This window comes from Apaloderma vittatum, unplaced genomic scaffold, assembly GCF_000703405.1.
Source record: "Apaloderma vittatum isolate BGI_N311 unplaced genomic scaffold, ASM70340v1 scaffold13111, whole genome shotgun sequence".
In the NCBI taxonomy this organism is placed as follows: Eukaryota; Metazoa; Chordata; class Aves; order Trogoniformes; family Trogonidae; genus Apaloderma; species Apaloderma vittatum.
In genome coordinates, this window is record NW_009700878.1 from 66202 (window position 1) to 84531 (window position 18330).

Below are 18330 nucleotides of genomic sequence, written 5' to 3' on the forward strand. Positions count from 1 at the left end.
ATGCAAATTAGGGAAAAAAGCCAGTAGAAAATAAAATATTCTTGAGATTTTACAGCTATACAGGGAAAAATTTATCCTCTTGGGAAACTATTTTAGAGATTAACCTCACATCACCAATCAGAATGCATTTTTTCTTAACAGAACTTCAAGGTTCAAAACGATAAATAGCTACTTAAGCATGAAATACTACGTTTGATACAAAGACTCAAGGTTTTATGTTTGCTAGACAATTTAGTTCCTGAGTGGTCCTTCCTCCCTATGTGATAAACATTCTCACTTGTCCTTTTATCTTATTTCAGCCTCCCCACATCCCAACTCATTCTCTGAGAATGTATTTAATTCATTTCACTTGCTTCTACTGTACTTTCTCTTCATATCCATGCCCCTGTAGCCTCCCACTCTCCTCCTTATTGTTAGTCTCATTTCTGTATGCAAGAACGATCGAGAACATCTCCACAACTTCAAAACAAAATAAGCAAGTCCTTCTTCTACTCCTCTGACATAACAGGACACAAACCAAAAAGGATAGTCATAATAATGCTTCTCACTGCTATCAAAGTCGTAGTTAAGACTAGTCGATTTGGATCAAATGTTCTAAAGCATGCAGCTACACTTTAAGACACTTTATCTTCCTATAGCATACTTACTCAGCAATAAACAACACAACAACTGATCCCTGAAGTGGTAGAGGACTTCCAAGTTGTTGGTGGGGAATTAAGTGAGGGGGATGTACAGTTGTTTCACCTACTATCACAGTGTGTCATGGCTGGGCTTCGCGAACGTGATACCTCACACCTCTAAATGTAGGTGGCTAGACTTAATCTACAGGAAGTAAATATTGCAACCTTTCCTTAAACTAGGGGTTTGGTCCATAAAAGGAGATCTAAAACTTTTCTAAATCCATTAGAGCAAAGATAATAGCTTTTTGGTCTGGAAGACAGGTGAAGTACTCATCACCGAATCATTCTGAAGACTAATCCAGTGGTCACTGAGTAGTACCCCACGCGCTACACACAGCGACTCATAAAAAGGCACCAAATCCTGGGTCAGCAAAATGCTAACAGTTTGAATATCTGGCCAAGCTTTATGAAGAAATTAAATAATGCTGCCTGACAAATAAATATGTTACCCAATGACCCTTAATGACACACTTATTAAGAGAAGCTTCGATAAAGCTAAACCACATATTTAATACTTACATTAGTCTATCTGGCCTACACTGTCTGCTGTTCTAAAGAAATTTACTACTTGACTCCGCATCTGTCTTAAGAAGAGTTTACACACTAACTTCGCATTTTAAAGTCATCATCCACTGGAAAAAAAAAAAGTCAGAAATTTGTCCTAATTTTTAGGTGACTGGCATACAATGACACAAGAAGCAATTCATAAAGTTTGATGCAGACAGCGCTACCTGTGCAAGTATTTTGGCGTTGGATCTTCTACACTGCATCTTCTGCAGCACCAGAGAGATCACTAAAACACTGGTATGAGCAGCACTCTTCAAACATTATATTGCAAGGAAAAAAACCTAGCAACAAACACAAATCCTAAGAGGACAAAAAAAGCCCACCAACTCCCCCCCCAGATTACCATGTGGAAAGTAAGGAGCTCCACTGACTCCACTGTAATACCAGCCAGTAGGAGTAAACAATTTTTCTTAGATATCCTAAGACAGCAGCAGAAAAAACCCTCTAGATCTTTGCAAGGAGATCAAAGCAATACTTAGAAAAATGTAAATGTTAGATTTGCTATGATTTCACAGTTTATAAAAAGACACAGCACAAATGGAACATGGCTGTATTTTTTGAAAATTGAAATTTAAACATTTGGAAGAAATTCTTTCCTGTTCTTAACACACCTGTCCACAAGAGCCAATTACCCAGCAGAGAGAGCAAAAGCCACAAAGTTACTACGACCCTATCGTTTACATTGAATTCTTTGCCAGGATACAAATGCCAGTGCACTGTATCAGCAATGTTCTTAGCGCACAGCTCACTGGCAAAAGCTTAAGGGTTTGTTGTTTTTTTTAAAAATTACTTTTTGCCAAAACCTCTAGCTACATTAGTCAGAGACCATACATTTTCAATTAGGACACAAGTAACAACCTCCACCTGTTGTCAGGACATTTGTTTTCTGGCTTAGAGGAATGACTTCCAGTTCCCCACTACAGAAACCGAGTTGTATCGTAAGGTTTCAGGAAAAAAATGCAGATTTGTCATATGCTAATCTGTGGGATCTGCCTGGTTCTCAAAAGAAAAAGCCATCCAAACTTCAACTAATTGTGTAGACTATGGAAACGCACATTGAACTCCTATAAAAGCAGCAATAATAACAACTTCCCTTGTTCTGAAAAAAAAAACTTAGCCTTTTTGAAAATAGCAACTGATCTAATTTTAACAAGAGCTTTCACAGAAAATTCCTTCAAGTTACTTCAGTCTCTGAGCTCTATGTACAGCTCCATTTTGAGTTTGCGTTTTTGAAGTGTTTTAATTTCATTTGATATTACTAGTAACAGGGAAGTTGAAGGCTGTGCATCACATATAAGAGGCAGCAGCAACGTTTTATAGCAATTTATTAAGGACAATAATGAAGACTGAAGAGGAAAAAAAAAGAGGAAAAAGTGCAATACTGGAACTTTAAGTGTCAAGTTCTTTTTCCCATCCTTTTTCCTGCACCACATCAAGAAGTAACATATACAAAATGACAGGCTTGAAAGTAAAACAGAACAAAACACGCCAGCTTTGTGGCGTGAAGTTTTATGCACTATCCACGCCAGTACACACTAAGTGATTGCAAAATAAACACTTGTGATGCATATTATCATCTTCAATTTTTATTTCATTAATTCATTGTATTTTAATGCAGAATTCATTAAATAGTTTTAAACAGTTGCCTGTTAACAATGAAAAAAAACCTCTAGCCTTCTAATTGAAGGCTCTGGACCAACTATAAACTAATAAACTAATCTAATAAATTATATAAAAGAGGTGAAAACCAAGATGGTTTATGAAGAAGCATCAGTCATATACTGAGGCATATAAAATATACAGCGTGACTCTTATTACAGCTCATAAAAAATTAGAAGTAAGATGAAGTGTAAACTTCATCTTTCTGAGACACTGATACCAGGAACACGGCAAAAAAACCCAAGGAAACAAAAAAAAAAAATCCCACAGAATTTTTCTGTTAGTCTCCAAACCAGCAAATGATAGCTGCTTCTTATTTTAGCACACAATATGTACAGCTGCATCATCTTCCCCCTCACATCCCTCTCAACTCAAACAATTTGGTTCGAGTTCTACACAGTACAGTAATACAAATTAAGTTCTTACCCCTGAAGTCATACCAGTCAACCAAATGCTTGCAGGAGTCTGACGTATTTCTGAGGGAAGGAAAACAGACTGACCTGGATTCTGTGAGCCCTGAGTTTCTGCCAGTGAGACTGTCAAAAAGTATTTCTATTATTGTTTTATAAACACTGCCTTAACAATCTCTTATATACTGCTACTACTTTTTCAAAGAGGTCACAGCCTGCAAGAGGTTCAACTCATCTTTTCAAGCCCCAAAAGGCGACAGCAACACTGGCATCGACTTCGGAAAAAAAAGTCATCAGTTGCATTCTCTGACAGAAAAGCCCCATTTGGCCAGCGCAGTCCATAATACACCAATTTGCCTAGACGGGACCTCTATGCCAACACATCCACTGCTCTGTAATATTATTTCAGGCCAATACATTGCTGTACTTGTTCTACGCAACACAGTTCTGCAATATTTTGAACTGGTAATGATATTACCAGAAAAATGTTCACTATGTCAGCCAAGCATACAAGGTTCTTCGCTACTCATACACAACAGCTTTTTTTGGGTCAGCAACAGACATTTTGCAATTCCATAAAAACACAATTATCAAGCTATATTTGTACGTGTTTCTGAAACACATCTTCAAGAAGCCATGCGCAAGCCTCTTCAGCCAGTCTGTCATTCTATGGGTGAAGCACAGGGGTCGAGTTAAGACAAGACAAAAACACATACATGTAAATTATTTCCTAGAATTTAAACACTATTGTTATGAATAGGATGGCAAACTTCTGTGCTGAACTAAGCAAAACAATCCAGTAGAAGGAGCTTCTTGCGGATGAATCTAAGTGACTGGCCCTCATTAATGTCACATGACCAAGGAGGCACGAATGCACGCATACACACACGTATGCTCTGTAAGCTTAAAACGCTCCTTCTTCCCACCTTAACTTGTCTTGTGATCACCAGACACAGTAGATCAAGCCTGAGCCTCACTTGTCGCCAGCTCTGAACTTCTCACTGCACCATCTTCTATTCAGAAAAATTCCTCATGACATCTAGCACTCCCTTCTAATCTACTGCCTCCAAGACCGACTTCGTTAGCATTTGTCACACCGTCACAGCTGAGGGCTCCTGTCAGATCAGGATCTCTCTGCCCTACGAAAGCAAAGCAGCTGATTCCATCCTAGAAAACCTTAAGTCTAATCATACAACAGGACGGGTACAGACAAGACAATGCAAACTAATCATCCCACATTATTACACCTTATCTTGAGATCTCAGCAGTTTTGACAACTGCAATTTACTGTTCGGCACATCACACCACTACACTGAATTTCCTTATTCTACTTCCTCACAACTTTTTAAAGACCGTTACTACCAGTTTACTGTTAGTTAACCTATCATCAGCATTTTCTGCTATTTTAATAGAAAGGTTCTAGGGAAGAAAATTTTTTATTCCAGCTTCTCCAGAAGCTATTGTTGTTACGCCCACAATTGCTACCTAAATTGCCACTCCAAACGTGCATTCAGACTGAGGAGGTAAGAACGATGCTCTACTTTGCTTTACTTGGAGCACTAATACTCAGAACAAGAAGATACGCAATCTACACGCAAAGTGCCACTCCTACTGAAGGCTGCAAAATAAATTTGACCTTGGCTCTGCAATAATTAAAAGTAAGCTATTTGCAAAAATATTTGGTCCAAGCATTGGAAGATTCAGTAGAATCAAGAGCAGCAGCTGAACAAAAGGAAAGTAAATTTACTACTCAACTAGATAAACCACAGGGACTACTAAGAGTTTTAAACAGAGGGATCAAGATGCAAATAAACTTCAATATTCTGTAGCAAAACATTGCTGTTACTTAACCCACAAACTAGTGTTCCAGTAGACAAAGGATGGGTATCTACACAAGAACTCCTAAAAGATGCACACAAAACTACGTCCATAAGCGCGCACGTGTCACACAGACAAATCCAGATTCTTTTGACTGCTGAAGTCCACTCCAGCCTTAGCAGTCCCTAAAGCTCCCGCTAGCGAGGGAACAGAAAGTACCGCTCTGTTATTCACACAGGGTACACCAGTGGCTGAGCCTGTAGTAAAGAAAGGCGCCGCAACACATTCCCAGTGCTCCAGCCGTAGTCTTCTGCAACAGGTAGCTACAACAATTACAGCCCCAAACCATACAGCTCTCATTTTGAAGAGCTTCAGCCACGATGCCGTAGGTAACTTTTCTATCAATAACTGTGTCACGCACAGAAGTACACAGGTCAGCTTTATAGGGATCACCCTCTAATCCCAAAATCCGCACTAAGCTATTACATAGGTCTCTCGTGGTTGAAACCATGAGCATCTGCTCTACACGTCTCGGGGACAAGAAGAGGCATGAGCAGCACCAGAGAAAGGACTGCAGGGGGTCGATGGAACACCAGCATGTGATGGGAGATGGGGTGCAACACTGTCACAGCCACTTAGCAGGAGAGATAAAGGGAAAGTTTTACCCTTGCTCGGTGGTCTGTGTTTACGCCTCAAAACTGTGCAAATGGGCTTTCAAAGTACTCGAGTTTTCCCTTGATCCACACGTTAAAGGCACCTCGCTCCTAAAGTGTAAGCAAAGCTGGCACAGGGAAGAGAAATCCACCGCTCACCTGGAGGCAACTCTAGCAACCAGGTCCTGAGAAGAGATCGTCTGAGGACCAGCCTCTTTGGAATAAAGCACCAGGTAAGCAAATACAATCAGCACCAGTAGGAACTAAAGAGCGAGTCAGACAAGCCATGTTACGTATGTGTTGCTACTACTACACCTTAATGCCAAGGTAAATCCCTGCTGGCCGCCTTAGGACCTAAAACTGTCTCAAAGATTTGCTGTAGAAAATTAGGTCCCATCAGTAATTGACTCTAACGCTGTTCCAAGTAGTTCTACCCTCAGAACTAAAATGCACTCCCAGCCAGGGAAGCAAAAGCACTTCAGGAGTGGCTGTACATTCAAGGAATCATAGAATGGCCTAGACTCAAAGGGACCTTGGAGATCATTTTAATCCAGCCTCCCTGTCGCCAGGGATGCCACCTCTCGACTAGATCAGGCAACACACTGGACTCACTTTCAAAAAAACATCTACAGAGGAAAAACAAGGCTGCCAAAACTTCCCAGGAGAGCAGCGAGGCTGAGGGCAGAACTAAGGCACTGAATGAACTGATGTTCAGCTTTTAGTACGCTTCTCTCTACTGAGGGATGCTGCTTTTGATTTCCAAAAGAAAAGAACATAAATAAACCTCTCATCGCTCCAGGCCTCAACTCCCACCAAGGGAAGAAAAGGCTAAGTGCATAATCTCTAAACCTAAAACATCCCAATATCAAAGCTAGTTTCATCATCTTGCTTTTACCTAAATTGTACACTAACTAGAAGTAGTAACATAGTTCAGAAAGAAGAAATTATGACAGAGAAAAAAAAAAAGTTGCTTTATCCTCAAAGTTGGGGGATATACTCTGTTCGCAATGACCTATTTGCAGTGGAACAAACACAAATACAGCGCTGAGTTTGTTTTAATATAAATAAAATACCTATTTTTAATCATTTTTATTCTTTCCAGTTAGAAAATAATAGCTAACAAGAGCTAATAGGTAGCTTCTGAGTTCAGAATTCTATTTAAGCACTTCTAATGAACAGGAAAATTAAAGGAAAATCCTTTTAGACTTTCACGTCTAAGGAACTGTATTAACATGACACTGGGCACTTCCTACAGTACTTTAAAAGTGTACTTTAGAAGAATGATTAGGGAGCAACTTAGTGAATTAATGAAGTTACCCTGTGTTACTCTTTAGTTAAAGACTGACTTCAGCAAATTAATGAGGTTACTCTGCAATCAGTTACAGCTCTTGCTAATTACTTTAAGTCTCTCAGCTGGATGTGCACCCAACTTCATTCCCGTATTCCCAGGATAAGAGCTTCTGCTACTTATTACCTCAGGAGTCGTCCATCCACCATGTTTCACAGATCTTTCTGGAAGACAGCTTTGCAAACAACAGGTTTTTTTAAAACTCCAAAATAAGTGCTATTCAGTATCAGTATTTACCCTTATATTCTAATCCATTAAGATTCAGGTAATAGTGCATCCTCTGTTCCTTAACTGACATCACAAAACGACTAAACTATGTAAAGTGTTGATTTTGGGCAATTTCTATAAAAAAACCAACCCACACATATTCTTGCTTTCAGTGTTAAAATTAGTTTAGTAGATTGTAAAGACCACGATACGAAAAATTCTTTCATATATATTCTTCTTCTGCAGAAAACTTAATTTATCTAAAAACATTTTCTAAGTATCACAATCGCATCGGGAAATTTATCATTATATTAGTAGAGTGTTTATAGCATTATTATCAGCAGAGCTCCATATACTGACACGCTTCTGAATCCCTCCCTCCCCCCGGCTGTCCCCGCTTTAGGAACGGGAGTTACTAAAGCAGTGAGCTCCTGCCACTGCTAAGCCCTTCAACTCCAATGAGGTGACTCAGCTGATTTTACAGCTTGCCAGCGTAAAAAAGATACCAAGGAAGTAAAAATAAGCCCTGTAAGCTCATTTCTGTAATTACATTTCGTATTTAAATGTGCTTCAACGCTCAAACAGCAACAATAATGGTAGTTTAAAGCTGCTGTCAGGTTTAAACAAAGCCCAAAAGAAGGAAAAAAGCCAAGGCCACTTCCTCCCGCAAAGGGTTAACAGGACTCCAGCGAGCAGTAGGGTGTGTTACTCAATTCCAGAGCAACCGCTGGACTGGAGGTTCTGCCATGTGACAAAGCCTTGGGCTGCAGGGCCTGGTGCAAGGCATGTGACTGGTGGCAGAAAACCAGCCCAGCTGCCTGCCAGCACTTGCGCTGGCTCTTTAATGCATCCCAGCTGCTGAGAGCTAGAAGTGGGAAAAGAAGGAATTATGTGCGTCTGCACTATTTAATAATTATTTAATATAGCATAATTTTAAATAACTAAAAGTTAAATTTAAATCTCATTAGTAAGGGAAAACATGCCAGTAAAGTATTTACAACGTGTCACAAAACTTCAAAGTCTCAAAGAACACGGAGCCTGCACAACTCATTTGTTCTTAAAGCAATAGTAATTCCAACTTATTTTTTATTAACAATTCGTCTTTTTTTCTGTAGTTCTTTCTACAGGAGGGGATCTCAAACTTTCCCTCACTGTTTCCTCTGCTGAAACACTGCTCTGTTTCTACATACTGACCAAAAGCATCAGCAAAGTAATCAAGATCAGCCCCAAGAAAGCTGCCCACTCACCTGTACTGCCTATATGTATTCTTCGAACCCACTACCGAAGTTTGTACGCTGTTTTCTTTCAATGCTGTTACAGAATAAATGAAGGCCTGAAAACTTCCACTTACATATAAGACTTCAGTGATACCACGCTATATTTTAAAGGTATGAGGAAGAAGCGACTAAAAATTAACTGCTAATTTAAGAACTTTTGCCACAATTATAAAATATCACAACTCTGTGCACTTCACTGCAATCACAGTTCAGTCCAATACAATAAAGCTACAGAATTAACAACTCCATCCTGTATCTATACCAGCAGAAACTCTGCATTATTGGAAATTAAAAGAAATTCATTTAGAATTCAAATTTGACATTTAGAAACGCTTTTAAACTTCCTGTTAGCTAAATAAAGGGGACATGGCTGAACTATTCCTCTGCGAGTTCCCTATTGAGAGGGTACACACCATCTAAGCACTCAGCTACACATTCAATAAGTATCAGTTGTGTAGAATCAAAACAAAATGCACAAGAAATAGTTTCTGCAGGATAGGTAATTTCTACATTTCTCAATAACTTATTGCTAGCTTTGCTCTTGAATTTACAAAGGATGCGCTAGGCTGCCTTTTGTATTTTTCAGTGTTTTATAAAAGATAGGTGTGCTTCGGAGTAGTAATTCCCCATGTTTGTTCCATCTCCAGCATTTTGTAAATGTTTTGCAGAAACTTGGTCCACATTAGCTGAAAAAATAAATTCAAGATCTTTAAACTATAGATATTTCTGTCTATGATTTCCAGTAGTAGCAACCTCAACTGTGCAAACATAATGGTTCGAGTACTCATTACATTTTCTAACATTTCAAAATTAAATGAGCAATGACAAACACAAGATTTTGTGAGCGTGCCTAAATATGCACATCTGCCCACTTCTGCTGGATTTCCAGGTGCTCAATAAAAGAGAACTGACTTAAACCAGAAAACTTCCATTTCCACATTACTGATCTCCTGAAGAGCTACGCTGTTTACACCTCTTAGACATTCTCTTCTGAGAGGCTGGTATTTTAATTAAACTAGTACTGTCATTCAAGACGAAGAAGCCTGCTTTTTGAAACCCCTCTAACACCTAGTTCACTGGTCACATCCAGTCTGTTGGAAGCCAGAATGTTTCAAAAGGTCATTAATTTGTGGCCTTAAAATTCTGTACCCATCTTTTGCACAGTATTTGCAAGAATCAGTTAAATTTTATCTCACAAAGAGAGCCCCAAACAAAACAAAGGCACTTGATGATACTACCGGGAAAAAATTAAAGAAATGGCAGAGTAGTAAATAATGACAAAGAGAGTGTGATGGCTTATACAGAATTGTATGGGCTACTCAGGGGCAGAGGCTCATTTCAACAAAAAGTCTTCTAACACACACAAATGCCAAGCTACCCATTTTAGCCTAGGCAATACATCAAGCCATACCTAAGAAGCAATCGTATCCTGGAAAGCAATTCTGAAGATAAATAACTAAAACCACATTGCCTGTACAGTGTTTTGGAAGCATCTAACTAAATTTGGGATGTATAACTGGTAACAGCAAATTAAATGTACTACTATAAATGGCATGAACGAAGGCAACGCTGGAAGATACTTCTGAAAAACACAGAAACTGTACAATTGGAGAGAGGGAGGAAGAACAAGAGCTGATGAGATCCTTGTGTGCAAGTACACTCCAAGTAAGAACGGTACTGGCTTTTAACCCAACAGGAAACAGGGGACTGACGGCCTGCCACAGAAAGCAGCAGTCTGGCCAATTCAGAGAGAAAAGGACAAACAAATTTCAACGAAGACAACTAGGCAGCAGGTTAAACAGCAGAACAGGGAGTAAACTGAGGTAGAATGTCCCAATGGAAGCATTAGCTATTCATTATGCTTGTAGCAAACAAAATGCTCAATACAGCAATAACCAGGTAAAACACAGAAGCCTACGACAGAAGAGAGGATGTCAATTTAGGTGACCTAATCTTCCCTTCCGGCCTTTGAAACCATTAAGATTCTCAAAATGATTAGACAAGGCTAATTAATCTCCACAACAGCCATTACTATGAGGCCACAATTCCCATTTCACAAAGAGTAGCAAGACCTTAGTGTGTTAAAAGACTCTCAGCGTTGCAAAAATTGCAACTACTCAGCAACAAACGATAGAACTATTTCTGATTTTTTAAGGCTAAACATCATGCTGCAATGAGACAGCTCCCTGAAAAAATACAACATGCACCCCTACTTCCAGCTCAGAAAAGCACTCTATAGGATGCTGAAGACAGGCTCACACTGCAGGCCACAGAGTGAGTAACTCCAGCGCTGGCATTTTGCTGCTGCTGCCACACCTCCTGCCTTCACAAAAAAAAATAAAATCAAAAAATGTTAGTAGGCCATACATTGTACGGCCTACAAAATTTCACTGCTTTAGAGAGATGTCTGCATTAGTGCAAACCAATAATTCACTAAGAGTGTATGTTCTGCATGGTTTAAAATAACGAAAACTGTAGTCTATTGTTGACAGCAATACTTACCCTCATTCACTCGTGGCTGCATGCCAGCACAGAGCTGTAATAGGGGGCCGACTTTTCTTTCTTTTCTTAACAATATAAGCAAATCTGTAGGACACACACCATGAAACCCCCTTGACTGGGGTAGAGCTGCCCTCTCAGCCTGCTAAGTTTCACCACGACTGTTAGATCTGTTAAAGGATGCTTTACCACAGTCTGAATTAAAGATGCTTTCAAAGCCAGCCCAAACTTGAAAAAGAGGCCTGAAAACCACACTTGAGATTCCCATCTCTATCAAAAAAAATACATTGTTTTACTCTCTGTATCTAATTTACTGGAGTTATACAATCCTGATAAACACAGGCAGTCTGTAGTTTTAAGCACTCAGGTGAGGTAGAGCTGCAGTGTTCCACAATACCCGCACTCTCACTAGCTCCCAGCAACACCATCTTTGGTTCGCTAGAATTTCTTCTTATACTTGTTATTACATGTTAGCAAATACAACGCAAAGACACACCTTTTCCCTATACTTTGGAAAGAACACGGTGTAGTGTAAATTAAAATAAAACATATTTGATCTAAAAAATAAACCAAAAGTATTCCCATTTTACACCTTAGAACCCTCAACTACAATCTTCTGTATAATTCTTGGTTTTGTTTGTCAAATAAGCTGGTAACTCTTGATAATTCTTTGCTGACCAAACCTGTGAATAATATCCAGAGGTGATTTAGGGCACAGACAAAAAGGAAGATACGCTTTCTGTTTCTGAACAATAATAAGGCTTATTTCATCTGTTCAGTGTAGAAAAGATTTTACTCAGGTTTTACTTTACTTGTTAATACTACTGCCTGGTTCTACAACTTTTCTTTGAAATTAAGGAAAATACTTCAGTAACATCTACCTTGCTAAATAATTTTCCTCTGGCAGACAGGGAAAGAAAATAGCAACATGGAGCCCAGATGCGAGTTCTCTTTTTATTTCACCAAAAATAAAGTGAAATATTATGAGAGGGCAGGAAAAAAAAAAGGCAAATTGAAACACCTGTGTGGAAAAGGGCTACCTTAATGATTTGAGATTGTAACTAACAGCCTCTACGTTGTCTTTGAAATTACCTGTAACAATTTAAACATCAAAACTACCATTTCAATTGTATCTATATAAAACGCATACCTGAAAGTCCCGTTAAAGTTGACTTAATAGCACACAGTTTAACTATAATTTGGGACCAACAATTATTATCAGGAGTTTAGTTATTTTACTCCATTTCTGTTCACTCATTAAGCTGCTGTACTGGAAGCCACTGGCTTTTGCTGCTGTTAAAATGTTGGCCATTCTTCGTGCTAAGTGACTAACAGTGTCTGTGACTCATCATCATTACAAGATGAATATGCCACTGATAATTGTAATGCTAACACATGAGTAACACTAAAAATAATTTAATCAGATGGAATACGGAAATCGAGGGAGAAGTAAAGAAAAGTGGAGAAAGACCTTGGAGTCCTAGTGGACAGTGAGTTGTCCATGGGACAGCAATGTGTCCTTGTGGCCAAGAGGGCCAATGGATCCTGGGCTGCATTAAGAAACTTGTGTCCAGCAGGTCTAGGGAGGTTCTTCTTCCCCTCTACTCTGCCCTGGTGAGACCACACCTGGAATAATGTGTCCCGAGACAGGGACCTACTGGAGAGAGTCCAAGGGAGAGCTACGAGGATGATTAAGGGACTTGAACATCTCTCCAACGGAGAGAGACTGAGAGAACTGGGGCTGTTTAGCCCTGAAAGGAGATGGCTGAGGGGACCTTATTAATGTACATAAATATGTGAGGGGTGGGTGTCAAGGGGAAGGGGACAATCTCTTCTCAGTGGTGCCCAGCAACAGAACAAGAAATGATGGGTTTAAGTTAGAACATAGGAAGTTCCAGCTGAACATGAGGAGAAACTTCTTTACTATGAGGATGACAGAGCACTGGCACAGGCTGCCCGGTGAAGGTGTGGAGTCTCCTGCTCTGGAGACTTTCAAAACCCACCTGGACACGTTCCTCTGTGGCTGCCCTGGGTGACCCTGCTCTGGCAGGGGGTTGGACTAGATGATCTCTAGAGGTCCCTTCCAACCCCCAACATTCTGTGATTCTGTGATCAATTATTTGGCACCACCACCTGTTACTGGCTGCAGAGCCTGCAATCTGCTGTGACACTGCTAGAACGTCACCAGAACACTACAAAATACACCACCAGACACTTGTGCCTACTTCCGTTTTTCTGATGTGATTTAAAACGTTACTTTCAATATTCATTACTCTTGTAAAGAAACTATTAGCTTTAAAACATACTGTTTCCTTGAGAACACATTTGCAAAGTAACTCTATTACCACTAATGAAGTATAAGATCATCAATGCATTTTTTTAATTATTATTTTTCCTCCAAGTTTGTCATCTTTCTTTGCTAAGTGAGACCATGTACTGTCTTTAAGAAATCAGTCTGGATACGGGGCTGTGCTTTTAGGGAAGAAGCACAGCATTCATGTCAATACTTTTTATGTGTTTTTGTTTCATAGCTTTGCCAGTCCTCACCATATACAGCTTTCAGTCACCAGATGTACTTCACTAAAATAATTCACTTTTTCTTAGCTTGCATCATAATAACTTCTTAGGTGAAAGTGGACTAGTACTTAATATTTGAAGTCACTCTAACTGATCCCTGAAAAATATCACATTTCACTCTCTGAGAAACTGATTTGTTTCAAAACTCCCTCTTCCATTTGTTGAATTCCACACATTGTAAAGCCTTAAGGTTGATTTTCTTATGTCCACATCATAAACCAGGCATACTCTGAAAACTGTTTTCAAAATTAGTTGCTGAAAAACATGTTTGGCAACCTTTCTGTCACATAGTAAATCTCCTATTTAGACAAGCAATAATTCCTTTAAAAACATAGCTGAAAAGCAACTTTAAAATACTGTCAAGGATTATTGTAGTTCCACTCTCTCAGCACAGAGACTCTTTCTCACCGTGATAGTTTTGGCTACTTGAACTGACATTGGGAAATATTTTAAAAATAGTTTTCAAGACATCATCTATTTCTTACAGAGAGTTTCAAAATAAAGGCACCTTGAAACACCAACTGTGATACCACAGACCCCTGAGACAATGCACTGAGCAGCTGTCCCCCGACGCGTACGTACTTTTCCTGCTTCTGCCATACCTCCAGTTATGCAGTTCTACCTCCAGTGCTCCTCAGCCATTTCTACAATGTGCTGCAAATCACGGAAGGAGCACAAAACTACCATCTTCCTCTTCTGTGGGTTTAAAGAGCAGCTTGACCTTTGAGTCAGCTAGAGCCCAGTAAGCCCTGATGCCGGCATGAAGCAAGAACATGGCTGGGAGGGATAAAAATGGTGAGAGACAGATGTGAAGAAGTAGCTCTCCCTTTTGAAGGTAAGGAGCTACCGCATCAGCTCACCAAATCCTGTGGAACTATGAATATTTTCAGTATATTCACAGTGCCAATCAAATGTAGCAGTTTTAACTTTACTCTAGTATCACCAACAGGCAAGGAATTTGAACTTTTTCCCAATTTACACTTAATTCTCTTCTGTTTGAGGGAAGCTTATAACAGCAGAAGAGGTCAACAACTCAGACGACCAGTAAAATTAAATTACACCAAGGCTCAAAAAATTAAAATGCCAAACAATATTTTAGAGGTTTCTTCCTTCAAACACAAAAACTAATTTAAAACCACAACACTGCAATAATAGAGCATTCATTATCTATACTTTAAGAAAAGAAACAAACAACACTCAGACTATTCTACTTATTGAGATGATGCGATAAAAGTGTTTTCTAAATGACGAGCATAAAACTCACAACTGCTTTATATTTTCAAAGCTGACATTTCATTTCTGAGTCTCAAATACCCCAAACATATCGTTAAAAATGTTTATGCCCAAACACTTGTACTTCTATTCTATACTGAATATACTAAAGCAAGAAGTTCAGTTAGATTTGACAGAAAAATTCATTCTTAACTACCAAAGTCCCTTCCACAACAGCAAATTAAGAAGTCCATCAATCATTTTTTCTGAAACTGAAAACACAGTGCTCCACCAGCATCGGTACCATGAGGGACAGACAGGGACATCGAACACACCTCTCTATGATAAGTCTCTTCCAAGCCAAAATTCTCCCTGTAAGTTTGTCTAGCTGTGTACAATACTGTGCTCACTGTTATGTAACTATTAGAAATCCAGATTTTAGAGATGTATGAATTTCATACTTCCTGTGATTAAAAACAGTCATGAAAGATGAACTGCTTGAGATAAACCGAAAAACTGTTTTCTTCTGGGCTACAAAACTGAACACCGTTACAAACAGCTGCCTTCTGAAACGCTGCTGAAGCCACGCTCCTAAGAAGCAAGACATCAGAAAGACAGTAGCCACACTCCGACATACAAACCCAAGTGAAAGTAATGACAAAAAATAGAGAAAAGAGGAGACGCAAGAGTGTTAAAATCAGAACTGATGAAACAAAGTTGTTGTTTTTATAAAAAAACATTCCCCCCAAAAAAAACCCTAACATATGTCAGATTTAAAAGTTATGATTGTTTACACTTCTGCTACCTCCTTTCCACCCCACTCCTGAGGCCCACACGGCAAGTCGTGTAACACACACAGCAACAGACCTGCTTACACCAGCATTTTGTGCTGCGAGACAGATAAAAAAGGAGGAGAGGAGGTACTGTGCTGTATGAAGTGTGCAAATGCCGCTGAGAAGTAGGGCAGCACGAACAGCAACATCCTTTGAAGAATGGGCAAAATATTTGTGTGAACAGTGGATAACAGTTGTGACTCTGGTCTAGATTCACAGAGCTCAGGGAAAGTTACTGTATCTCTCGAGAAGTGTCGCAAGAGTACGGGCGCTTACAGATATCTAGCTGATCATCAGGGTTTTAATGCAAAAAAAAATAAGATCAAACCAAACCAAACAACCCCAAACAAAAACAAATTAAAAAAATCAAAACCAAGAAGACCCCAACACTGAGACTGTGAAAACATTTCTTTAAATTAAACAACCAGATCATGTGTCGGAACAGGCACTGCGGATCACTCACACAACGCTACAGACAACAGCAACACAAACTCTTCGTTTCAGCGATCAACACTCAAGTTTAGTCTGTAAAAATACTTAAAGTTTCTAGGAATGTTAAATGTTATACATAGCTACCGAGAGAGGAAAACAACATTCCCTGAACGAAGGCCAAGACGACTTACGTTTCAAAACAGCGATCCACGTTGTCTGACATCAGAAGCAGCATGCAGAGCTGCTCCAGCGCTATCAGCTGCATATCCCTCTCGTCGCCCTGCCCCATCTGCAGCCATTCCAGCAACGTGTCTGGGTCCACATCTGCCATGATTTTTTTTTTAAAAAAAAAACAAAACAAACAAAAAAAAAACTCCAAACAAACGCCGCCGCTACTTAAAAAGTACCAAAAATATCCTTTAATTGTTCAAGCCAGACTAACTTGAACACAATGAATATCTCTCTTCAGCCAGGCTTTTGCAGTCTTCACCTGAAAAGGAAAAAAAAAAAAAGAAGAAAAAAAAGGAAAAAAAAGCATGATGAGCTTCTCTTTAAACTTCTTGGATTTGGTCCCCCCATAAAACATATAGTATATTTTTGAGCTGACATTATGAAAAATTCCACATATTTCATCAGTTTGGGATTTTTCGTCACACTTTATACATGAGCAAAAAAATAGTAAGTTTGTTAAGTTTCACTAGGAATAAATTTCTAATTCCAGCTGACAGTCAAGCAAGACCTAGAGCCTAATCCTACTTACAGGAGAACCCAAAATTAAAACTTAGGCAGAAAAACTGTGCTTACCCTTTTGTATATTCTCAAAGCTAATATAAAGACAAATAGTGCTGTCTTGTCTATTCCTTTTCCTTTAACATCACTTTACTACAAAAGTGTCCAACTTTCTGAAAAATGGATTACCTCCTCACTACATTATTCAAGTACAGAAAGGCATCAAATGTCACAGTTTAAATACAAATCCACAAACCAAAAAAATTTAGATGTGCAGTTAAAGACTTGGACAATGTTTTTAAGTTTTACTAATCCATTGTTTAAAACAGCATTCAAACATGAGGAAAGTAAGCTTTTAGAGCATAAAAAAGACAATTTAAGAATCACTCCTGTTTTCAAGAGCTAGGGTGTGGGGTTGTTTTGTTTGGTTATTTACTTTTTTTTTTTAAGAAAAAAATGCCTAATTCATAGCTTTAAAAAAAATGCAGTGAATAACTCAAATAAATCATGTACATATAAGGAAAACAACATTATTTGTTGGTCCAATGCCACAGCTGTACATGCAAGCTGAAAACAAAAAAAGTCTCTTTAAAATGTTCAGAGGTATTTTTGACCTACGTGCCTGCTTCTTCTTTTACTCCATGTTTTACCGACAAATAATCAAACTCGCCTCCCATGCCCGAGAACACAGCAAACATGACTATTTTCATCTAAAATCTAAAAGGTTATGAACTGATTTCTTCAAATGAAACATATAAGAAAAAAAATTACCATTTTTAAAACGCAGCTTATGAAAAAGAATTAGTTTACCCAACTCACAGGTAAATACGAAATGCTGGACAGTGTCCCCACAAATTGAAGGGGGGCAGGGATGAGAAGCTCAAGCTGGACAAAGTCTGCCTGCTAATGAGTTAATAGTTAAAAAATAACTCCACCAAGGCCACATCTACAAAATGGAACCAGAAATTGGTATTATATGGAGAAATATACACTGAACCAGCAGTACTGTTTCACAATAGCTCTGAACTCAAAGATGTGACAAAACAAAAGTATGACAAATATGATCTTTTATATAATTTAGGACCATAACAAGATCCTCTTTTCTGTTTATATATTTTTTTTTTTCCTACACCCCTGCCATAAAAAGTAATTTAAGCGTTATTAAATTAGTTTTCTGTGCTTTAAACGATGCCTGTGATACTCTGTGCTGTTTACAGACCGCATTTCCTGTTCCAAGACTAAATAAAACTACTTTTGGCCAGAACAAGTGAGACCGTACTGTAAGTACAGCACCTCTCCCGAACGCCACCAAATCATTAACTTCGGGGGGGTGCGAGAAGAGAGAAGGAAGAGAGGGAAAGAAAGGGTGAAGGCAAGAAGCACAAGAAAATTCAGCCAAACCCTGAAAGCGGCCTCAGTTCAACAGAGG

The 18330-nt window shown here is 39.0% G+C and overlaps 1 protein-coding gene across 1 annotated transcript in view; it reads right to left on the reverse strand.

Annotated features, from left to right (window-relative positions):
* Nucleotides 1-16503, reverse strand: part of HECTD1 (HECT domain containing E3 ubiquitin protein ligase 1) — a 59280-nt gene extending 42777 nt beyond the window's left edge. Inside the window, exon 1 of the mRNA XM_009878926.1 lies at nt 16364-16503. Within this exon, the coding sequence (XP_009877228.1) occupies nt 16364-16503 (140 nt within the window). The remainder of the gene's footprint in view (nt 1-16363) is intronic.
* Between the last annotated feature and the right edge of the window lie 1827 nt (nt 16504-18330).